This window comes from Myxocyprinus asiaticus, chromosome 18, assembly GCF_019703515.2.
Source record: "Myxocyprinus asiaticus isolate MX2 ecotype Aquarium Trade chromosome 18, UBuf_Myxa_2, whole genome shotgun sequence".
Classification (NCBI taxonomy): Eukaryota; Metazoa; Chordata; class Actinopteri; order Cypriniformes; family Catostomidae; genus Myxocyprinus; species Myxocyprinus asiaticus.
In genome coordinates, this window is record NC_059361.1 from 35,669,080 (window position 1) to 35,695,228 (window position 26,149).

At 39.9% G+C, this 26,149-nt stretch overlaps 2 protein-coding genes across 5 annotated transcripts in view; one reads left to right on the forward strand and one right to left on the reverse strand.

Moving 5' to 3' along the window:
• LOC127455723 (suppressor of tumorigenicity 14 protein homolog) overlaps positions 1-26,149 on the reverse strand; it is a 96,780-nt gene that overhangs the window by 27,642 nt on the left and 42,989 nt on the right. Inside the window, exons 1-5 of one of the 3 annotated variants that reach the window (XM_051723802.1) lie at positions 10,811-10,959; positions 10,358-10,465; positions 3,070-3,229; positions 2,826-2,956; positions 2,668-2,738 (exon numbers count right to left, since the gene is read on the reverse strand). In XM_051723802.1, coding sequence (XP_051579762.1) covers positions 2,668-2,738; positions 2,826-2,956; positions 3,070-3,229; positions 10,358-10,402 — 407 coding nt within the window. In that variant the 5' untranslated portion in view covers positions 10,403-10,465; positions 10,811-10,959. Of the gene's footprint in view, positions 1-2,667; positions 2,739-2,825; positions 2,957-3,069; positions 3,230-10,357; positions 10,766-10,810; positions 10,960-26,149 lie in introns of those variants that run through there. The other 2 variants (XM_051723803.1, XM_051723801.1) reach the window with 2 other exon arrangements.
• The window catches only part of LOC127455724 (amyloid beta precursor like protein 2-like), a 111,033-nt gene continuing 104,491 nt past the window's right edge, over positions 19,608-26,149 (forward strand). For both annotated transcript variants that reach the window (XM_051723804.1, XM_051723806.1), the window contains exon 1: positions 19,608-19,870. In XM_051723804.1, coding sequence (XP_051579764.1) covers positions 19,799-19,870 — 72 coding nt within the window. In that variant the 5' untranslated portion in view covers positions 19,608-19,798. The remainder of the gene's footprint in view (positions 19,871-26,149) is intronic.

Genomic DNA, 26,149 nt, shown 5'->3' on the forward strand with positions numbered 1-26,149 from the left:
TCATGTATCTGCCACTGTTTTTAAAAGATGCTGTGTCAAGTTACAACTATGAAAAAGAGACCCCATTCTGTTTTATCAGACGTCCTGGACACCTTCTTGCGCCCATCTGTGCTTTTTTTTTTTATTATTTTTGGTGTATGTAAACATGTACTAGATGGATGTCTTTGACCGTTTGATGCATTTCCAGCTCAGCGCAAGATGATACTTTACAGTATGTGTGTGCGCGTCTTGTTTCACTGTATTTTGGTCTATGTATGTGTATTTTTTCAGCTCATATCAGCGTGGATTGCTTGTGAACCAGCCATAATATGATTCAAGCTTTTCAATGGAACTGTTACTGAAGGATGGGGCAGTTTTAAACATTTTTGAACCTGACCGCAAAACCATAAGTAACCAGTTTCATTCATGAATGTTTCAAATGTCATGACTGTTTGAGATTTTATGTGCAGATGTGCTTGAGTGAATAGTTTAATATATTTGGATTCAATGTGTTGGATGTGTGTTATGTGTAAACCCTGAAATTTTGTTTTATAAATGTTGTGGAGCTTGTTCATTCTCTTTGGATTGATTTTCAAATATGGCTGTATTTGAGGGGCTGCACGATGTTAGCCAATCATGACTGTGGGCATTTACATTGAAGCTTTATGGAGGCGCTTAGGACAAAACCAATTGTTTCAGACAGAGGGCCAGAGACAGGGTGGAAAATTATCATATATTACTAAACTATGACTGTTTTGGTGCAAAACAAACTTTACTACCTTAATCAGTGGACCTCAGGGAAGATAATATATTATATAAAACAATTAAGAGTATGTCATGAACTCTTTAAATATTGATCCTGTTTCTCACCCAAAGCAAACGTTTAGCTTTAGAAGACATTAATTTAACCACTGGAATCATATGGATTACTTTTACTATGACTGTCTGTGCTTTTTGGAGCTTTAAAGTGCTGATCACCGTCCACTTGCATAATCTGAACCAACATAGCTGAGATATTCTTCTACAAATCTTTGTGCTCTGCTGAAGAAACAATCACATACACATCTGTGATGGCATGAGGGTGAGTAAATGATGAGAGGATTTTCATTTTTGGGTGAACTAACACTTTAAGCTGTGGTTAGGTGAAGTTCACACACTACTGAAGACTTGTGAATAGTGAATAAGGTTGCATAACTGATTATGGCAGACTACATCACAATGTTCCATAAGCAAAAAACTTTATGAATATAATAAGCAAATTAAATAAAAGTTTAAATGCATCACAAGCTCTCTTTAGTCATAGATACATGTCATACTGTATAATCGTGTGTGTATTTGTCACTTAAAAAACATTTAAACCTAATGTATCAGTTTAATTTTATCCATCTTTGTGTGACTTATCTCCCTCTCTCTGTCAGTATGCCTGCTGTGTGTGTGATAGAAAGAAAGAGAGAGAGAATGCATGCTCTCAAGTCAGTGAGAAAAAGGCACTTTTAAATGAAACAATTTACGCAAAAGTAACTTAGAACGAACACTTCGATGTTTGCAATACATATGTCTAAAAATGTCTGTATCTTACCTCAGTTCCAGTAAGCTTGTTTACATTTAGCTTGATCTGTCGCTACTGTAGTTAGTCAGAGCTACTTTATGATACAGATAGTCTTGCTCAGGCTTTTATGAAGCAGGAAAAATTCCTTACTCTAAATAAATAAACAATTACACATGTAGGAAGTTTGCATTGTAAAGTTTTACTGGCAGATTTCAGATATACAAGTGGTGGTTGAATGACTATTATTAACTCATTGAAATGAAAAAATTTCCTATTAAATCAATAGGCACACTGGAATGTTTGGGCATAGAAATTTGGTGGTGCAGTGGCTTCAATGTTATGACATCATCAGCAATCCAGTTCTATTTTATAAATCAGTGGCCACGCAACCTGCGGATACAGGTGCGATCTTTCCAGGACACCCATTTCAGTGACTGTTAGGTAGCATTAATATTAGAGTTCAACCAATGGTGAGTTTTCACGATATTGATAACTAAGGTCGTGGAACCGATTAATAAGCTGAGTTTTTTTTTTTTAGATAAAAATTACTTGGAGTCTTGGCTCCTTCACAGTGCTCTATATTTAAGAATTTACCTAAATTAAGCTTTTAATAGCCTTTACAGTATATCCACCAGATGATTTTGTGTATATATTTCTCTAAATGGAGTTTAATGAGGAATAAGGTTTTTTATTATTCAAAAGATATGAATTTGAGACACAATGTGTGACAGGGAACATTTCCATATAGTCGCATTTTTCTTTGCATGCCCTCCCTTGAATTTAGAACACTTGATTATCTATTCAAAATAAAATATGCACTGAAGTGAGGATAAAAATATGGATGAATACCGTCAATGATGAAAGATTTAGATACAACAAATCCCCATGTGATTGCTTTTATTTAACTTATAGAGGCCGCGGTTACACTGCAGAACCAAACCGGTCTAACTAGACTCCTCCAGCAACAGCCAAAGAGGAATAGAGAGGAATAATAAAAAAAAAAAAATTTCCTATAACCAATACTTCCAAAAAGCAACTACCAGCACTGATTTAACAGTAAAATCCATATATCGGTCTACCTCTAATGAATAGTTGTGAATAGGCTTGTTTGTGTTGTGTTTGGCCAAATGCAACTGTACCTGAAGGCAAGAACTTTGGATCCCACATAATATTTCACCAGTTGTGAAGACTCAGAGTACATTGATTTCAGCTGAAAAAGAAAAAATTCAAAATCAAAAACCATAAACAAAGCAGTTTGATTCAGGCAAACTAAAATGTAAACAACTTCAATTCTCACCTGAGCCATCACTTGGTTTGCCAAGCTTTTAAACTCGTTACTCTCCGGATTTTCATACGCATCCACAAAATCTTGATTGGTTATTCTAACGGAGCCGGTGTAAATCTTCTGTAACCTCAAATCCTTACGGACTGCAGATTGCACATTGAGAAAGAAGGGGATATGAACAAACACATGTTCAACTTTACCATGACTGTTGCTAGACCTTCTGTAACTGGATGAATGCAGTGAGGTGCTGACTTACAGTGGAAATGCCAGACCACAAGCCCAATTATCAAAGCCAAAATGGCCGCCAAGATCACCAGGCCAACAATGATCCCAACCTTCCCAGGACCCCTTTTCTTCTCCAGCTTTTTATTGTCTGACGCTGGCAAAAATGTGACAGCTTGGTCCCAGTCCTTGTTCTAAAAAGGCAACAAATGCAACAATTTAGTGAGCAGTGTAAAAGCAGCAAAGGATGTTTTATACTTCTGTCTAAATTCCACTGTACATGAAATAAACCAGTCTGTGGGAAACAGATTAATGCAAGTTTGAAGGCATAAATAAAAAATGTCAAAAGTAGCACACTTTCTCAAAGGAAATCTGATTTAGAACAGAAAATATGCTGTCAAATTTCTTTCTTTTTTTTGACAGAATAAGAACAGATTCAAAGGCATTATATAAGAGCGGTATCAAAACACTTCACCCGCTGCTCGTACTGCTCTGCGTCACTTTCAAGTCAACATGAAACTGCATTCGCAACTCATTTTACTTCTGCAATGTGACATATTTCTGAGTGAAACAAGATATTCAACAAGAAAAAAATGAGGGCAGGACTTTATATACCCAGCCTCAGGACAAGTTGTAATAATCAGAAATCGAATATTCGAGATGGCTCGTACAAAAACGTATGACTATTCCTCCCATAGAAAAAATATAAATGATACCAATGAACAATGTTATCACACTTTTTCCTAAGTTTAAACCCTAGCCCAAACCTAAACCTAACTATAATTTTAATAGGAAAATCACTGTTGTGTACCATGGCAGAGAGAGAAACATTGGGGTTTTGAACAAACGTTGTAATGATTGTTCCTAATTCTTACCCTTAACCCAAACCTAACCATAACATCTAACCCCTTGCCCAACCCTAAACATTATCATGAAAATAACTTGTGTTCCACGGAAGAAAAATTGGGGTTTGGAACAAGACTAATGATACAGAAGCATACATGTTATTGTCGTACATCTGTCATTTGTTCTGCATATATAAATACGCAATGAGTAACCAAATTTGTTCACAGACATTTGCTTTCTTAAAATACATGATAGGAGGTGGCTAGCTAAAATTTGATGCCTGTATTGTATTGATTTTAAATTCTGTATGTTGATTGGTTGGTCAGTATTCAAATAAAAATCGTACGATATTACAATTTTGCCATCTCATACAAAAGAGACTGTTGGACTTTATCAGGAATTGATTGGATTGTGATAAGTGGCTGTTCCATACCAGAATGCCAGACCTGAATGCAATTTGCAGTCAAATGTGGCGGACCAATCCCCACCTGAAACCTCACCCACCCATTTCTGGAATGTAGAAGCTAAAGGTCAAGTTCACCTTCAAGAGCATCTCAAGCACAGCGTATGCCAATTGTAATGCTTCTTTTTTTCAAATCTATTGTTATTTTCTAATATTGCTGAAATATTAATTATTTTGATGTTTACAGACTAAATTTGTGTGTTAATGGCAGAATTTTTGTTTGCATTACTTAGCTATTTGGCTATTAGTTAATTAATGGAAGATCAGAAATTGATGAAAGATGACTGATGACACAATCTGAATGATAAGGGAAGGAGGAGACATAAGGTGGCATATTATTTAATGTCATTAGATAAATTACAAGGAAACAAATCACAGCCCATAACATCTCTTTCCCTGCAGCAAACGCAAACAATCAATCAACAACCTGTGGTCAAACCAGTGGCATAGCCAAGGGTGGGCTGTGGTGGGCATGGGCCCACCCAAATTAGAATCAGGCCCACCCAGAATATTAGAGATTATACTTTAAATTATATATTTATAAAACAGTTTTAAAAAATGCATAAATTCTAATCTCTGAAAGTGTAAAAGAACTGTTTATATGTGCCGCTTCCCTGTTGCTACGGAAAATTTGATAAAAAATAATAAAAAAAGCAGCAATTTGGGCAAAAACTTGGCCCATCAATTTTTTTTTAGGCCCACCCAAAAGTAATTTCCTGGCTACGCCCTTGGGTCAAACATTAAATGCAGAGTCAGTTGTCTTTTTGTATACAATGAGCATTATTCTTCTCAACAGGTTTTTCAGTATCATATTTCAGTAAAAGCTCTTAATTAGTTTGCTTAAGAGTCCATTTGAAGCATAAAAAGGACTCGTGAACTGAATAAGTACCTGACCTTAACTAGTTTGATCAAAATGGAATACTGACCTACTATTGTGTGGTTTTTTTTTTTTTTTTACAACCACTAAATTTTTTCCCCAGTTATCTCAGACTGCAGTCACATGACAGCGTTCCTGACCTATATTCTGTGTAGATGGAATAAAAAAAATGTGCCATGACAAAATGCCCCAATGTTGGGAATTAGCTCTCAGACAACATGAAGATGTTGATTTTCTACACCAAAACCCGAATTCACTGGATCCAATGCATGCAATGTTGCTGACACCAAAGCCTAAACATGTAATCATCAAACTTTTGACCTTTCTAAACATTTACCAGTTCTAGTTCTTTATCTCCAAAAGACAAGTGTGCTTTTACCTAATGGTGAGAAAAACTGAAACGTTAACACACATCTGTAGTGCTGAGTCATGGTGGTGCACTTTTTAACTGTTATGAATTGAGACCAGAATGAGTGTTGTTCTTCTAGTCAGAGTGAATCTGTTTTCAACTTAAGACATGTTCAAGTTAATGAACAATAAAGTCCAGTTGTAACTGAATAAGCTCTACCACTGTCAGGTGGGTGACATGGATAAAGGAGAATATCACAGATGTTTGGGAACATTCTGGAGGGATGAATAAGGGAGACATCTCCACCTTAAAAATTCACCTGAGTCATTTTCTCTCTTTAGGTTGTATTTGTGGGGGTGTTGTCTCATAGTAAATTTAACCAGCTTAAGTATGTCGTAACAGATCTGTGGAATGCATGCGGCCAAACACACATTACACATGCGCGCAAACATGACACAAATATACGAGAGCATGTTGTGGTGCTGCTGATCATGTAACAAACTCATTGACTAACCAGGAATCCCTGTCTCTGTAAATCCTCGAAAACTCCACAAGGAGTCCAGGACTCAACAATAAGGACAGAGCGATGGTCCGATGCCAATGTGAGAGACTTTCGGCCCTCAGGGCCAGTTGCAGGAACTCTCACTTGCCCCATCAGGCTGTGGTATCTTTACATCCTACATTTCTAGGTCATTTACCTGCATTTTTATGTCTTGTAAACTTAAACATTGGGTTATCTTTGATTTTTTGAATATTGTTTTTGCAAATTCTACCGATTTAACCTCGTGCAACCCTGCGTACACATGCGTGTATGTTGTATTTTGGCTTCGCTAAACACAACTCATAATTTTTTTTTATTTAAAATGACTAAATCCTGTTCACAACACTTTACACTGTCATTTAAGGCTTAAACTTCTGGCGCTCCGAGTCACGTGACACAACAACATGACATTGATTTCCGTAAAGCACTTCTACGGGCGCAGAATTAACAAAAGTTTTTTCATTGAAACCTGTTTGGGTGTAAAGAGTACCGTCTCTAGTTTTGTTTGATATGCCACTTTAAAAAATCCATTCATTTTTCGTGCGTAAGCGTGCTGATAAACATGATGTCCACTTTCGTGTATTATGGGACATTATTCCCTCAAAAGTTGAAAAAACAAGTTAGATATTTTAAATAACTTTCCACATGAACAAATCTGTGGGTTATTTTGCTTAATTTTAAAATACATTTTGGTGTATTTTATTTTGTTTTCACAGTACAATACGGTTCAATTCATTAACATAGGTAAATGCATTCCTATACATTTACTGTGCATTTTCAAACTGAGAATCAATGGGTTCATCCAAAAGCTGAAATATGTTGCTTTCAGAGGATTTATGGAGTTAGGATGAAAATAAGATACATTCTGAACTGTTCTGAGACCAGTGGAGACCGAGAGCACACTGGAGGTTAAGTCATTCACTAAATAGGGAGCATCCTATAGCTCTCTATGCAGCAACGTGCATTCAATCCAAACCTATTTAAAGTACAGTTTCAGGCTGCAGATGATGTTTGAACCACTCAACATGTTTAGCAGACATGGGACAATGGAATTCAGTACATAGATTCAGAATTTTTCCAAGCAAAATTTTATTTTAACATGACTGGCATTGATTGGACGATGCTGTCCATTACTTTGAGTCAGAATTATTTATTCAGCTTTACAGAAAATCAGATGTAATTTCTGTATTGTCTCAAAAGCATGACATACCAACACTCCTGGAAACATTAACAATTCGTTGAAGAAAAAAAATAAATTAATAAAAAAAAATAAAAATAAACAAATAAAAAAATAAAAATCGAACTTTCCATAGCTTGGTATCATTTACAATTTCACAATTGTCCCATTGCCCACATATGTGGATATCAAGTTTTAGGAAAACTATTTGCTGTAGAAAAAATAACAAAACAAATGTCTTGTTTATTATGTGCTACTAGTAACAAATCAAAAAGGAAATGGAAAATCCACACAGCAGTCACGCTAGAGTCTCAGGAGGTTAAACCCAAATTATAGCAGAGAAACATAATTATGGTATACTATGGGGTCTGGGTAGCTCAGTGGAAAAGACGCTGGCTACCACCCCTGGAGTTCGCTAGTTAAAATCCCAGGGCATGCGGAGTGACTCCAGCCAGGTCTCCTAAGCAACCAAATTGGCCCGGTTGCTAGGGAGGGTAGAGTCACATGGGGTAACCTCCTCATGATCGCTATAATGTGGTTCGTTCTCAGTGGGGCGCGTGGTAAGTTGAGCGTGGTTGCCGCGGTGGATGGCGTGAAGCCTCCACATGCGCTATGTCTCCGTGGCAACGCGCTCAACAAGCCACGTGATAAGATGCGCGGTTTGACGGTCTCATACGCGGAGGCAACTGGGATTCATGCTCCGCCACCCAGACTGAGGCGATTCACCACGCCACCACGAGGACTTAAAAACACATTGGGAATTGGGCATTCCAAATTGGGAGAAAAAGGGGAAAAATAAAAAATAAATAAAAAATTATGGTATACTATAAGTTCTATTCAATTTGTTATAGTCCTAGGAACATCAGTAAAGATGGGTCAAAAATGTTAATCCAATCATTAATCTTTTACATTGTATGCCATTGTTTTCCAGCAAAAGTGCATTATGCAGTTGGATAGATTATAGCTACAGAGATTGATATCCCTGCAAATTAAAAACCTAGCCTGTTGAAACCTGTAAGCACTTCATTTGAAGGCTTGTAAATAACAACTGACACACTATCCTTAGGGCCTATAGTGAAAAGCAGCTAATCCAGTCACTACAATGTCTTAAACTCAATATTCTCTTGAAGATCAATAGAAGCACAATCCCTTACAAACACATGCAAACTAATGACGATGGAAAGAAAATGACAATGAATGCCAGTTTGGCCAATGAGGGTTTTTCAAAACCAACATCAAAAGAGTAGAGTGGCCACAATATTTCCTCAAAAAAATTCATTTAAAAATATAACATTTCAAAATATTCAAAAACAGAAAATATGCACTATCCATTGACAAGGCTGTCAGTAGATTTTGGAACGGACACCATGTAGGCTAGAATGACCAATTCTGGTAAATAGCAAATTGGTCGTATTATGGAAAGTTGGCCAACTGGCCGATGCCGGTAATTTCAAAATGGCCAAATATCAGCCTATAAAACCCCCTGAACGATTTATTAGCCTAACACTAGTTTGCTCTAAATGAGTGACTACAGACATGAAATGGTGTCAGTGACATTTCAAATCCATGAGTGAAACCTCCAGATAGTGGTGACACTTCCTATGGCACTTGTAGTAACTGTAGAAGTAGCACAAACATGTGGGTCTGCCATGTTCCAGGCTTAATAATCTGGATGGTCTTTCAGATCAAAGCATATAATTATCTTATAAATACATGACACCCTCATAGACTCCACTGTGAAGAAGGCTCAGAAGAGGTTGTTCTTCCTTCGCCAGCAAAGGAAGTTCAACCTGCCACAGGAGCTGCTGACACAGTTCTACTCGGCCAGCATTGAGTCTATATAGATGTGTACATCTATAACTGTCTTGTTTGGTTTAGCCATCAAATCAGACAGAAGGAAACTACAACGGACAGTCAGGACTGCTGAGAGAATTACTGGTGCCCCCCTGCCCACCCTCCAATATCTGTACGTCTCCAGAGTGAGGAAACGTGCAGGTAGAATCACTCTGGACCCCACACACCCTGCCCAGTTCCTTTTTGAACTGTTGCCCTCTGGCCGGCGCTACAGAGCACTGAGCACCAGGACATCCAGGCACAAGAACAGTTTTTAACCTCAGGACATTTTCCTCATGAACAATTAAACTGCCTTCAGGACTCCTACCTTGCACATACATTACCACTTGCACATGTACATACGCCATTCTGTTATATGTCCTATTATTTGTATGTCTATTTATACTCTTACCTTGTTTTATATTGTGTGTCTCACTGTAATGTTCCGTGTGGACTTGTTTCTTCTATCACCCAAAAAAAAAAAAACAATTCCTTGTGTATGCGAGAACACTTGGCAATAAAGCTCATTCTGATTACCAGCTTCCTTCTTGCCTTTTGAATAGATTAGACTTATCAAACCTTTTAAACAATGAATTTCCATGAGTCTTCCAGCAGTGCGTCATTACCGGATAACATTTTGTATATAAACATTTAATAGAGATTGCACTCACAAGAGCAATTTCTAGCTAATGAAATACATCAGAGATGAGAATAACCCCACTATCTGGCTTTGAAATGTATTTCATTTTTCTGTTCATAATCAAATTGTTATTGTCTTATCTCTTTGTATGATCCGGAACATTTACAGTAATGTCTTCGGGAAAAGCACGTGTAATGTTGTTTTGAAAGGTGCTCTATAAATAAACCTTAACTGACTAACTAGAAAAAATAATGGTGACGATAGAAATTCCCATGACCACAATTTTAAGATTCCAGCATATTTCCAGGTTTTCTATGAATGTAGGAACACTTATGGACATGCTCCACAATCTCATGACGTTGTTTCACATTTATACACATAGATCTTTAGATCTTCCACTTGTTTAACGTCTTGGTTTGATTTCTTGAAGATCAAAAAGTCAGATTGAACAGGAAACAATCTTGAGATATGAAATGACCACATCGCTACATTTGGCAACAGAAATATTGGATTTCAGGTCTTCATTACATATATAATGGCTGTGAGATTGCAAAATAATATCATGTATTAATATAGCACAGTAAGATGAATCTTACCGAAGAATTGGGAGTGTAACGCATTCCTCCATCCATAGGATCCATGTCTACCACCAGAAGTATCGATATCAGCACACTTTCTCTTCTTCTTCACCACACTTTTCACTTCTGCTGACAAAATTAAGTGAGTAATTGTGTTTTGTGAGCAAAAACAGTTTTGACATTACCAAGTAAGGTCAGACAGGTGTGGAAAACAACAATACGCCCAAAACAATCTCACGCCGCAACAAAATAAAACGAAATACAAACTAAAGAGTAGAAATAAACTCGACAATGAACGGTCGAGCCAACTCAAACAAGCAAGCCTCACTAAAGAGAAAAAACTAAACAAAAAAACAACAGGATTTAAATGAGATACATTTAATCTTCAGCAGAAAGTAGATATTGTGTCGTTTGCCTGTGACTTGAGAAAATATTTCCGGAGAAATTCGAGTTACAATGGGAGTGACTTACTCAAGCGATACTCACAGGTGAGCACTTCCTTATAAATAACACCTACAAATAAAAGCACTTAAGTCTAAAATAACTCCGGAAACCTCAAAGTAAGATTATTCTATTAGTCTTTCAATGCAACTATACGGTAAATGTTACGTGTGACTATGAAAGTATAGAGTTGGTATCGATGTGTGTTTCTGTTGTGACTCACCTTCCGCAGGTGGCGGCTGCGTCTCAAAATCTAGTGTGTTATTTTCATAGACAGCATTTTTGGCATTTTCAGCTGACTCGGAACGCACTTATGGGGCCGAAAGATGCTATCTAGCTAGGGTGCGTACTACGTTTCGAACTACAACCGGCGTTTCACTTTAACTTGATACAAACTCGACATGCAGGTTTCTGTTGCATTCAAATGGCGTTTCAACGAAATAATGCTGACTGAAAAAATAGAACACAGAAGCTTTTTACCTATAGACAGCAAAACCCGTTTACACTGAAACAATGACTAAAACAGATGAATATAATATAATATGACACTGACTAAGAAGATGATATCAGAAATTTGTTTTAATAAATTGTTCACAACATTTTAACACAAAGCAATACATACAAAGCTACAACAGCACCACATTCACTGTCCAGCACAATCATAGTATGCAGAACAATACAGTAGAAGAGAAACGTGTTAACAAATAGGCAGGTGTTGCCAAAAATAAATATGAATATTGTTTGACTGCCTAATAATGACAATTAAACAACATTACTGAATTAGTCATATATCTAATTCAGGGATGCAATGTACTTTTTGGTAATAGTCATTAGTCTTTGTCCTTTATTGCTTATTTTGATCTATCTACTCACTCTGACGCAACTAAATATTTACTGTATTTACAATGACAGTTACAGTATAGAAACTGAACAACTGCAACAGATAACTAAATAGCAATCTCAGGCTAAGGATGTCAAACATTTAAGACCTTTATACAACAAATATTCACCAGGAATGGCTGTCAAGGTTTTGGACAGAACAGCATTTCTTAAAGTGTTGAATATAAAGTGCTCTTTACAAATTAAAGACATATTTGTATCTGTCAGAGAACAGAGAATCAAACATGACTTCCACAGTGAGCCAGCGCATAAAAATAAAACCAGTGGTTGTAAATACTGCATGTTATCTGTCACAGCTTCTGCAAACAGAATTGACTTAGGGTGGATATTTTTTTTTAAATCCACAATTTCTCCACCACAAAATCTCCCTGTATCATTATTTTGAAGTAGTATTATATGACAACATTGTTTTAAATAGGTGGATAGATGGATTGGATGAATGGATAGTTAAATGGATGGAATGTTGGATGTATTGGATGGATGGAATGATTAATGGATGGATGGATGGATGGATGGATGGATGGAATGATGAATGGATGGATGGATGAATAAATGATTGGATGGATGGATGTACTGGATGGAGGGATGGATAGATAAATGGATGATGGATGGATGTATTGGATGGGTGGATGGAATGATGGATGGATGGTTTTAATGGATGGATGGATGAATGGATTGGATGAATGGATGGATGTATTGGATTGATGGATGGATGGGTGAATTGGATGGTTGGATGTACTGGATAGATGGAATGATGGATGGATGAATGGACTGGATGGATGTATGGATGGATAGATAAATGGATGGATTGGATGGATGGATAGGATGAATAGATGGATGGATAGGATGAATGGATGGATGGATGGATGTATTGGATGGATTGATGTTTTGAATGGATGGACGGACAGATAGATGGATGAATGCGTGAATGAATGGATGGATGAATGCATGAATGAATGGATGGATTGGATGGGTGGGTGAATTGGATGAATGGATGGATTGGATGGATGGATGGATGAATGAATGGATTGGATGGATGGATAAGTGAACTGGATGGATGGATGGATGGATGAATGGACTGACGGATTGTCTTATTGATCCCTGAAGGGAAATAGCGGCAATTACAAATTTAACAACACACTCTGACACACTGTATATGACGAGGAGGAGGGCGGGGCCTGGCCATGAGTCTGCACGGCCGGCCCCCAATCAGGCTAATCAGCCGAGGAGAGGGATAAGGCCAAGCCGGATTAGGCAGCTGCCAGTGGCTCTCTCTATCCCGAACTGCCTTATCCGGCTCTCCTCCGCTGATTAGCCCGATTGGGGGCTGGCTGTGCGGACTCACGGCCCGGCCCCACCCTCCTCCTCATCACACTGTACACAAGATACTATTCACAATAGCCTACACAATACTACAGAATGTGGGAAAACATAAGGGCAGGTAGATAAATATGTATTACACATACAGATGGTAGATGACAATAAAAGCTTCTCTGCAGGATTTACTGACTATTGGATTGTGTAAATGTGGTGCTATGGGAGAAGCAGACATTGCATTGTGTAATAACAGCAGGCAGAAAAAGTCCCTGTTGACTTTTCTGCCTGCTGCCAATGATTTTACATGGACCACCTGTAGACTCTGGTCTATGCTGCTGTCAGGTGAACTGATATAAAGTGTATCGGAGTAGTTGACATGAATTGTCAAGTAGTGATGGCAGTGAAACACTGTGCTATAGTTCATCTAAAACTATTTTAAACAACATCTCCTCACCCGCACAAACAAGGACTTTTCAACCTCTGCTGCCTTGTGCTTCACAGAAACCTGGCTGAGGGAAGCCTTCCCGGACAGCGTGTTACATCTGCCAGGCTTTCAGCTGTTCAGAACGGATCACACTGCGGAGTTAACGGGGAAAACGAGAGGCGGTGGAACATGCTTTTATATCAAGGAAAGTTGGTGTACAGATGTAACAATGTTAAAGAGGATGTGCTGTCCTAATTTTGAAGCGCTCTTTATTAACTGTAAGCCTTTCTACTCGCCGCGGGAATTTTCAGGCCAAAGAGGATGCTTACAGGGGTGGGGATAAAGTCTTGTACAATTAGGCCAGGAACACACTGAACAGGGAAATCAGAGTGGCTAAAAGAACATACTCTGAGAAGCTGAAAAACAAGTTTTCAGCTAACGACCCTGCATCAGTGTGGAGTGGCATGAAACAACTCACAAATTACAGGACTCCTACCCCCAACCCTGTAGGGAACCAACAATTGGCTGACGACCTGAATGTGTTCTACTGCAGATTTGAAAGCCCCAATCTCACACCCCACACCCACTCTGACCTTCACTTCACACAAACACCAACACCTCCTACAACCCCCCTCCTCCCCCCTCCTGCTACTCAATCTGCACTTAAGATCTGTGAAGATGATGTGAGCTGCGTCTTTCGGAAACAAAAGACGAGGAAGGCTTCAGGCCCAGATGGCGTCTCACTAGCGTGTCTTCGATCCTGTGCTAACCAGCTGGCCTCCATCTTCACACAGATCTTCAATAGATCACTGGAGCAGTGTGAAGTCCCATGCTTCAAACGCTCAATCATTATTCCTGTCCCAAAGATACCAAAAATCACAGGACTTAATGACTACAGACCTGTCGCCCTGACGTCTGTGGTCATGAAATCATTTGAGAGACTGGTGTTGGCCCACCTGAAGAACATCACTGGACCCTTTCTAGATCCCCTTCAATTTGCTTATTGAGCAAACAGGTCTGTGGATGATGCAGTCAACATTGGATTGCATCATATCCTGCAACATCTGGACAGAGCAGGTACATATGCATGGATCCTTTTTGTGGACTTCAGTTCAGCTTTCAACACCATCATCCCAGCTATTCTCTAGAATAAATTACACCAAGTCTCTGTTCCCATGTCTATCTGTCAGTGGATTACCAGCTTTCTGACGGACAGGCAGCAGCTTGTGAGATAGGGGAAACTCACTTCTAGCACCTGTACAATCAGCACTGGTGCCCCCCAGGGATGCGTGCTCTCCCCACTACTCTTCTCCCTCTACACCAATGACTGCATCGCCAAGGACCCCTCTGTCAAGCTCCTGAAGTTTGCAGACGACACCACTGTCATCGGCCTCATCCGAGATGACGATAAGTCTACATACAGAAGGGAGTTTGAACAGCTGGCTGTCTGATGCAGTCAAAACAACCTTGAGCTGAACACGCTCAAAATGGTGGAGATGATTGTGGACTTTAGGAAAAACACCCCAACACTGACCCCCCCCCTCACCATTCTAAACAGCACTGTGGCAGCAGTGGAGTCATTCAGGTTCCTGGGCACTACCATCTCACAGGACCTGAAGTGGGAGACCCACATTGACTCCATTGTGAAAAAGGCTCAGCAGAGGTTGTACTTCCTTCACCAGCTGAGGAAATTCAACCTGCCACAGGCGCTGCTGATACAGTTCTACTCAGCAGTCACTGAGTCTGTCCTCTGCATTTCAATAAATGTCTGGTTTGGTTCAGCTACGAAATCAGAGATCAGAAGACTACAAAGGACAGTTCGGACTGCTGAGAGGATTATTGGTTGCCCCCTGCCCCTTCCCCCTTAAGAACTATACACTTCCAGAGTGAGGAAAAAGGCTGGAAAAATCACTCTGAACCCCACTCACCCTGACCACTACCTTTTTTGAACTGTACGACGCTTGAGAGCTCTGAGCACCAGAACCGTCAAGCACAGGAACAGTTTTTTCCCTCAGGCTATCCGGACTCAAGATGGCGCCGAGTATGGCCGAGTATGGCTGCTGCGTTGCGAGCTCCGACACAACATAGCAATGGTTTGTTTGTTTTGTTTACAATTCTTATGTTTTTTGTCTTGGATGTTGTCTGCCTTATTGTCTACGACAGACAAACACTTTTGGACATTGGCTCAGCGATCTCACACCGTAAACCGGACTTCACATTCCTCAATGCCGACCCGCTGTTTACAAACACGCAAGCGGAGCCCTTTGTCTGGGCAGCACGGCCGCGGAAACGCAGGAGGAAAAGGGGAAACAGAGCCGGCGTTCTCATCAGAGTAAGACGCCGCGCAAATCGACCCCCGCTACCCACTATTCTACTGGCAAATGTTCAGTCTCTGGATAACAAGCTCTGCGAGCTGAAAGCGCGGATCTCTTTCCAATGAGAGATGAGGGACTGCTGCGTTATCTGCCTTACGGAAACTTGGATGTCTGCGGAGATTCCAGACTCAGCCATTGAACCCACGGGGTTCTCCATGCTCCGAGCGGACAGAGCGAAAGACCTCTCAGGTAAAACTAGAGGAGGTGGTGTATGTTTTATGATCAACAAATCCTGGTGTGATCAGAGGAACGTACATTCCATCAAGTCTTTCTGTTCTCCTGATCTGGAATTTCTTATGCTTCTGTGTCGACCATTCTGGCTACCGAGGGAATTCACAGCGGTCATTATCACAGCTGTGTACATTCCCCCACAAGCCGACACAGACCGGGCACTCAAGGAACTGTATGGGAGTATAAGTGAGCAGGAAACCGCGCACCCTGAGGCCACGTTCATTGTGACCGGGGACTTTAATAAAGCCAGTTTAAAATCAGTCGCACCAAAATATCACCAGCACATTAGTTTCAACACACGAGGGGACCGGGTTTTGGACCATTGCTACTCTCCGTTCCGGGATGGCTACAAATCCCTCCCCCGCCCACCATTTGGCAAATCGGACCACTCTTCCATTCTGCTTCTGCCCGCTTACAGGCAGAAACTGAAACAGGAAGCACCCACCCTCAGAACGATCCAGTGCTGGTCGGACCAATCAGACTCTACACCACAAGACTGTTTTGATCGCACGGACTGGGAGATGTTCCGGTCCGCCTCTGATGACGACATCGAGCTTTACGCTGATAGCGTAATGTGTTTCATCAGAACGTGTGTAGAGGAAGTGATTCCGACCAGAACTGTGCGAATCTATCCGAATCAGAAGCCGTGGATCAACAGCGATGTTCGCGCGGCACTTAATGTGCGGACCTCCGCTTTTAATTCCGGGAACGCGGAGGAGCATAAACAAGCCAGTTATGCCCTCCGAAAAACTATCAAAACAGCAAAACGCCAGTACAGGAGTAAGATTGAGGGACAGTTTAACACCACCAACTCTAGAAGCATGTGGCAGGGAATTAACATCATCACGGACTTTAAAGGGAATAAAAACTCCGCCATGAACACCGCTGCCTCTCTACCGGATGAGCTAAATACTTTTTATGCTCGTTTCGAGGGAAATAACACCGCCCTCGCGGAGAGAGCTCTCGCGGCCGAAGCTACAGAGGTTAGTTCACTCTCCGTCTCTGTAGCGGATGTAACCCGATCCTTCCGACGGGTGAATATCCGCAAAGCCGCGGGTCCAGACGGCATTCCGGGCCGCGTCATCAGAGCGTGCGCGAACCAGCTGGCTGGTGTTTTTACGGACATTTTCAACCTTTCCCTCTCTTTGTCTGTAGTCCCCACATGCTTTAAAACATCCGCCATTGTGCCTGTTCCAAAACAATCGAAAATAACTTGTTTAAATGACTGGCGTCCTGTTGCTCTGACCCCCATCATCAGCAAATGTTTTGAGAGACTAATCAGAGATTACATCTGCTCTGTATTACCACTCAATCTTGACCCGCTGCAGTTTGCTTACTGCAACAACTGCTCCACTGATGATGCCATTGCATCTACACTACACACTGCTCTCTCCCACCTGGAAAAAAAGAACACTTATGTGAGAATGCTGTTTGTAGACTACAGCTCAGCATTCAACACCATAGTGCCCTCCAAGCTAGATGAGAAACTCCGGGCTCTGGGCTTAAACAGCTCGCTGTGCAGCTGGATCCTGGACTTCCTGTCAAGCAGACGCCAGGTGGTTAGAATAGGCAGCAACATCTCCTCATCACTGACCCTCAACACTGGAGCCCCACAGGGCTGTGTTCTCAGCCCACTACTGTATTCCCTGTACACACATGACTGTGTGGCAACACATAACTCCAATGCCATCATTAAGTTTGCTGATGACACGACGGTGGTAGGTCTGATCACTGACAATGATGAAACAGCCTACAGAGAGGAGGTGCACACTCTGACACACTGGTGTCAGGAGCACAACCTCTCCCTCAACGTCAGTAAGACAAAGGAGCTTGTGGTGGACTTCAGGAGAAAAGACAGAGAACACAGTCCAATCACCATCAATGGAGCACCAGTGGAGAGAGTCAGCAGCTTCAAGTTCCTGGGTGTCCACATCACTGAGGAACTCACATGGTCCATCCACACTGAAGTCGTTGTGAAGAAGGCTCATCAGCGCCTCTTCTTCCTGAGACGGCTGAGGAAGTTTGGAATGAACCGCCACATCCTCACACGGTTCTACACCTGCACTGTATAGAGCATCCTGACTGGCTGTATCTCCGCCTGGTACGGCAATAGCACCGCCCACAACCGCAAAGCACTGCAAAGGGTGGTGAGCTTCCCTCCCTCCAGGAAATATATACAAGGCGGTGTGTGAAAAAAGCTCGGAGGATCATCAGAGACTCCAGCCACCCGAGCCATGGGCTGTTCTCACTGCTACCATCAGGTAGGCGGTATCGCAGCATCAGGACCCGCACCAGCCGACTCCATGATAGCTTCTTCCCCCAAGCAATCAGACTTCTGAACTCTTGATCTCCCACGATCAAAATACATCAGCCCTGCACTTTATTACTCTTATATCTCACACCGGACTGTCATAAATTATATTACTGTCATTATATTATGTCTCTCTTAACAACTGACTATCAACCGACAGCCTGAATGTCAATACAGTACAATACTGTACATTCTATATATATATACTTTTTTCATATATATTTTAATTTTTATTGAATAATGTGTATCTATATAGTATCTATATAGTAAAAAAAAAACAAAAAAACAAAAACAGCATATTGTATACTGTACAGTGTATGTTATTATTTGTATATTGTTGAGTGTAATTGTGTACTCATTTTATGATTGTTGGTGCCAAACGGGCTGGTTTGAGTATTTCTGTAACTGCTGATCTCCTGGAATTTTCACACACAACAGTCTCTAGAGTTTACTCAGAATGGTGCCAAAAACAAAAAATATCCAGTGAGTTACAGTTCTGTGGACAGAAAACCCTTGTTGATGAGAGAGGTCAACAGAGAATGGCCAGAAACTGACAAAGTCTATGGTAATGCAGATAACCGCTCTGTACAATTGTGGTGAGATGTGGGTTGGCGCTGTTTTGGTGGCACGAGGGGGACCTACACAATATTAGGCAGGTGGTTTTAATGTTGTGGCTGATTGGTGTGTGTGTGTTTATATATATATATATATATATATATATATATATATATATATATATATATATATATATATATGAACAAATACATAAAATTATAGTTAATGTATGTGAGCATATTTGTTCATATTACAATTCCACTAGTATTTGGAAATATATATATATAAAATATTTGGAAATATATATATATATAAACATATAAATGGCTTTCACTGATATCAGTGCATCTCTTCCAGATTTATTGTCCATTATATTGTGTCAGAAACTCTGATATTCCCTTTTATACAAATGTTTCCCTAAATTCCACAAGCATTTTCATTCTTTAAAAGTTACAGACCAAAAATGGTTATCAATTACACAATAAGATGATCTGGGATTAGTTTGAGGGAGTTTCAGGCCAGTTGACAGCCATAAAAACGTCAGTGTTATTTGTCAGCTACACATTTCATAACAGAGTCACAAGAGGTGCACACGCCCAGTAAACAAACATGGATCCTTGTCTATTAGATGACAGCATGATGACTTCACTTCCGGTAGGTCCAGTATCAGACGGCCGGGGGCGCGCTTGATCTTGTTTTAACGCTGGAGAACTCGCGGCAGGCGGAGACGCGCAACATTCCACACGCGCGCAATCATTGCGATCGCACAGTGGGAAAAACACAAGAGAGAGACACAAGAGACGCACGAGGAACATTTACAGTGCTGTTTTCTGTTTGATAACCACGTTTAAGAATCCATAGCGGGATATTTTGAGCGGAATCCCAGCACAGACTAGCCGAGGAAGATGGGTTTAGTCCCTGCCGTATCAGTGCTCATTTTGGCCATCGCGGTTCCGAGCCTGGCCGGGTACATTGAGGTATGTGCGCGCTATTATCTCAACCTCATTTTTCATAATTCTTTCATTTTCTCTCCACTGATATTAGACAACTGCAATTTGTCCTGCAATTGTGATATCACTGGATTAAGCCAAGTGTGCCAATAATATCCTGTTCAAGTGCTCAATCAGTAAAATCATTAGTCTGAATATGGAAAATGTCACTTTATATTATTGTTTAGTCCAGCTGAGTGGCAGAAGATATGTTTTTTTTTTTTTTTAAACAAAACATGAAACCTTAAATTATTGTCTGTTTAGGGTTATTTTATTCCATGAAGTACCAAAGCAGGTTAAGAAAAGGAATAACAATGTCTTAAAGATTAAATGTCTTTACAGTTTCACTTCAGTTTCTCTTTTTTGATTATTTGTCTTGCTGAATTGTAAAACTGTATCAACAAACAAGCAACAGCACTGCTTCTCTCATAGTGTGTTTAAAGTCCCTTGTAGTTAATCTGAATGTGCACTTATGAAGATAGAGGTCTTTCTGAACATACTATCTCCTCTTAACCTCTAATGAGGTCAAATATTCACGGTTACTGTGGGAGTTTATATATATATATATATATATATATATATATATATATATATATATATATTAGTATCAAATTAAAAGATTATATTAGAAGAGCTCACACACTTTGTTCCTATTGCAGGGGACCTTTTTAAAGGTTTGTTTGTTCCTCTGAGGTTTGAAGGTGCTGGTTGCACATTTGATTTTTAAGAAAATGACTAACATTATCGAAATGAAATATTCAAAATGAACAGTCAAAAGTCAATCTTAGACTAAGGGCTTTTTGATTTTACCTTTTATATAAATACAAATATAGCACATCATTATATACACTCACTGAGTACTTAATTAGGTGTACAGGTGTTCCTAATAATTCATGCGATTATCTAGTCAGCCAATCGTGTGGCAGCAGTGCTTATAATCATGCCGATACGGGTCAGGAGCTTAAGTTAATGTTCACATCAACCATCAGAATGGGCAATTTTTTTTTATCTCAGTAATTTGGACTGTGGCATGATTGTTGATGCCAGATGGGCTGGTTTGAGTATTTCTGTAACTGCTGATCTCCTGGGATTTTCACGCACAACAGTCTCTAGAATTTACTCAGAATGGTGCCAAATACAAAAAACATCCAGTGAGCGGTAGTTCTGCGGACGGAAATGCCTTGTTCAACAGAGAGGTCAACAGAGAATGGTCAGACTGGTTCGAGCTGACCGAAAGTCAATGGTAATTCAGATAACCACTCTGTACAATTGTAGTGAGCTGAATAGCATCTCAGAATGCACAACACATCGAACCTTGAGACGGATGGGCTACAAAAACTGAAGACCACATCGGGCACTTTATTAAGACCATATGTTCCTAAAAAAGTGCTCTGTAAGCGTATATTCACCTGGAATAGTTTTCAGGTATTTGATCTGTTCAGCATCTCTCAAAATGTAAATCTTTAGGTGATACGGTGCTCTTCCTACAGTATGTTAAAAGACTTCTATGTATCTGTTTGTATCAGAGAAAACTGAATCAAGATTGTGAAACATGTCAGTCACTGGCAAGAAAATGCTAATCAAATAATGTAATGTATATTCAAGGAGGTCAAAAATCTGAGGTTACAAATTTATGGATTATATTTATTGGATCTTACATTGGAGAAGCTAACACGCCTTTCCTAGGAGGGGACCTGCCCTTGTTTTAGATACAGTTTGGTGCTTTTATATTTGTGCCAATATTACACTCCTCTGATGGCGCGCTCCTCCAAAAAGGTGTCAACTCAGCCTGAGGCATGATTCAACTAATTATAAAGCTATTATTTATATCTGGCAGGGGGATATGAACATGTACAGTTCAGCATTACTGATGGAAATCAAGGAATCATTCAGATCAATATTCTGAGCCTATCCTATTTCTGTTATCACTGCTATTTTCTTTGCTACTCATTTGACTCTTAGTATATTTCATTGTGTTTTTCTGATCCCTTCTTGGGTGTATTTTGGGAGAAGGTTTGTGGTGAGAAGAGTGTATTTGGAGAGTGTTGTGTTGGTGGTCAGCAGACGTGTGTGCTGAGTTGGTGAGTCTACTTGACTTCAGACCTGATTTGCGACCCATCTGAAAAGTTCTGCAGAGGTTCCTTAACTGCAGGAGTGCCGCATCCATTGAAACATCCGGTTTGTTCCTGCTTGGGAAAGAAATTATTCTCTCTCTCTCTCTCTCTCTCTCTCTCTCTCTCTCTCTCTCTCTCTCTCTCTCTCTGTGCCAGGTGTCATTGTAACTTGTTGGAGACAAAGACAATGTGTTAAAAATCACATTTGGCTGTCTCTTTGGGTGTTGATTTTTTTGCTGTGTGAGCTTGCATTTGGCTTTTATTGTTCCCTCAGCTGTGCGCAAGTCCCTGTTAAATAACCATGACATATTTTCTCTGTTCCATAACCTAATGAGCGGTGTCTGTAGGATGCGTAAGTATTTTAAGGCCTTGTAGGTGCACATCTGACGCAAAGGCTTTTTAAAAGTAGGCAGCATGTTTAGGCTATACTCTAAGATACCTTCTTTTGGCAAAATTCTAATGCAGCATCACTTCTGTTTTTTGTGGGCTAAACAATATAATGCTTTATTAACATTTTCCAAACAAAGGCTTAAAATAAACGCACTAAAATATCACTAATTCAAGTAACATTAAACGTTTCCCAAAGTCTAAGTGGGAGTTTGACTAATTGAAAGAACTAGTCTCCCTATAGGTTGCATATTCATTGCAACGGGCATTAAATCTCTTAACCGCTCATCCCCCTCAATATTAATCTGCCGGTAGACTGTGACTATCCACTTTGCTACAGCAATCATGAATCTGTGTTCATGACTCATGTCAGGGCGGCTCATTCTCATTCTGCGTTTTGGTGATGGTTAAGACTTGCTGTGCTTCTGTGGAAATTAAAATGGGATTTACATTGGTTGAAAATACATGAAATCAACTGAGAGTTGAATCTCTATGTGAGGAGCGGTATTTCTATGATGCAAGGAGTTGCTGCCTATGGACAGTGTTCCAAATCAGTCACTTATGAGGTTCCACTTCAGTTAAGGTGCTGTCTTGGAAGAGTCTCACTAAAAGACTGTCTACCATTAGTGTAATTTTTCTGCTACAGCTGCCCAGTCGTTGGCACTACAAATTGAGTTAGCTTGTTTTGCTCACATTATTGTTTTCAGATGTTGAAATAAACATTCAGGGATAAAGTGGTGCTAAAGCTCTTTCTCTGAAATACTTTTGGTCATTTGAATTAGCTTAAAGTATCCAACACAAAGCTCAGCCCTGGCCAATGTAGCACATTGCCAACTAATGCAACACAGGCCTGCTGGATTTTACTGGTACCACCAAATCTTTTTTGTGTTTTATGCAAAGCACGAATCACAGGCTTGGTTTTCCATATATTTTGGGCTTTCACTGATAGTAACACAAGCTGGAAGTCACCACAATCTTTCCCTATGCTCTGAAATGGTAAACAAAAGGATTGTCTCTTTTCCAGCTTGCTTGAGGGTTAACTTTGCTCTGGTTACGCTGACTTGCAGCACTGCCTTTTTGGCTAACTTCACTAACCGCTCTTATTTTTTTTAAACCACCATACTGAAATGGAACACCCAACTTTTCACCATCCAATCAATATCCAATAGATAAAATCAAGCCCTGTCCTACATTTCCCCCCCATCGAGCATCCTTTTTCATTTGGAAATGTCACATAATTGTAAATGGTTTACGAATAACATTTGATCCTTGCTGATTCTGACCATATCTATCAAGCCAAATAAGACTCTGTGAGCCTCAGATTTTGTCAAGCAGCCGTGACATTTTACAGAAATACATTGAAGTCAGTGCACTGACACCACTGCAGGATTCTGTCCTTTTTGCTCGTCACACCTGTGGTTGGGTTACCAGACGCAGTAGCTTTGTGCGTATGCGTGAATATTTCCGGGGGGTGGGTCTTGTTTGTTTGCTGGGTTGATTATGTCTGCAGCCTTTGATGGCACACAAGCCATTTATATGCAGACTTCATTGTGTGGATGTGTTAGGAGGGCTTTTAATAGCACGCTCACCCCCAGAGTGATGAATGGATTCCTGTAAGAGGCTTTTGTGAGCTCTGAATTGGTGCAAACAGCCTGAACAGCACGTGGACCTAGATGGACAGAACTGCATTTATGTTTATCAGACACAACAATGGACAACCAGGCTAGAGAGCAGATGTTAATTGTCACATTGTGCACGTCTTTTGACGTTTAGACCAGTGTCGCCCATAGTAGCGCTGGATTACGTTGGCTTGACTAGAATTTGCTTCTATGTGCTCTGTATTTACCACAATCATGTTTAAATTTGACTAACAGCAATCCAGGCACAATGGAAAAATGCAACAGTACATTTGGTCAAGTCACTTGTTTTCAATTTTTGTTGCATCACACCAGGTAACCAAAGCATGGCGCTAGCAACACCAAGATCATGGGTTTGATTCCCAGGGAAAGCACTCACTAAAATGCTATAAGTTGCTTTGGATAAAAGCGTCTGCCAAATGCATAAATGTAAATGTTCGTCAGGTGTGGCAGAGCTGTATTGTGGGATTGCAGGCATCGGTGTTTTTGGATGATGGTCGTGTCAGCCATTTCCTCTTTTGTAAAGCCAGAGCTATGCTAGCACTACCCTGCTGTTCATGCTGTGAGCTTAGTGCTTAGAGAGACACTTTCAATTATTTCCCCAGCTGCTCCCAGTCTCTCCACAAATCCTCTTAGCTGTAAGACACACTCAGAAGAGAGGAGAACAAGCTAGCATGCTATAGATGCTCCGCCCCTCCATTACTGAGATGATGCATACATGCACGCAAACACACCTTGATAGCCGTGCCCTCATTCGTGTAAGCCAAGAATGCACCTTAGTCATTGACACACTTCCTGGCTTATCACTACAGTGACTGTGAACCACTGATGTAACCCTGCCCTAAATTACTGACACATTAATGGCAGAAATAATTTTAACATATGGGGAGTGGAAATGGACATTTAACTTTTTCCTTTAGGTTAAGAATTTATATATTGTTTATAAATAACTTGCCTTTAAAAAATTTAAGTTTTAAGGCTTTCAATTAATATGAGATCATGAAAGTGCTGTTTAAAGTAGTTTTAGATGGAGTTTGTGTCTCACTGAACACTAGGGCTGGGTGATAACACAATATAGATATTTGTCAAGGAAAAAAACTCTGATAAACGGATCAGGTGTGTGTCGTTAAAAACCTAAGCAGTTCGGCAAAGTTATACACAACCATCTAAGTGAATCACAGTTATTAAATCAGATGGTTATTAAGTATTAGCCGAATAATACATTCAAATAATGAATAGCGTGTCATTGTTTTCAAGAGAAACTTGTGCCGTTCACAAACCAAAACAATTTCAAAACAATATAAAATAAAAATAATTTCCAAATAATAATAAAAAACAGATGTAAACAATGACGCACGTGTCACAGAGATGTACAAAAGCGAACATTTGTAGTTAAAGTATATAATGTTTTGTTTCTAAAAATAATCAATCGTTTGCGTTCAGAAGAACTTTATTTGTCGACTGGAGTCGTGTGGATTATTTTGATGCACCCTAAATATGCATTTTGGACCGTCAAAAAATGGAGTACATTCACTTGCATTGTTTAGAGGAGGAGGCCTGAAATGAAATCCTAAAAGTCTTAAATTCTGTTTTGATGAAGAAAGAAACTCAGATACATCTTGGATGGCCTGAGGGTGAATAAATTATCAGCACATGTTCATTTTTGGGTGAACTATTCCTTTAAGAAAGTGTTTCTTCTTCTTGTGATGTTTATTGGCGGTTGGCAATCCAGCTTATGGTCCATTACTGCCACCTACTGAGCTGGAGTGTGGAAAGTCTTTCAGATGAGTCAAAAATCCGCTGAAGACAATGAAATTGGCAAAATGTAATCGAAAAGAGGTTACACACCTTATGTAGGATTAAATCCTAAACTTGGTATACTTTGAGCTTCAAATTAAATGGTATCTTACCTTGTGGAGTTTACTTGTTAAAGGTGTACTGAGTCATTTTTTTTAACATGTCATCAACACTTACACCTAGTTTTCAGTTATCAATGCCGTTGTAGAAATTCACAATTCACAGTCAGCCAGGATTAATTTCATCCCTGAGCAAAAAGGTTTAATAACAGCGTGGTAACTGAGGTTAAATTAGTATTAATTTCTTTAGGAGTCAATTTTTAATTAGGAAAA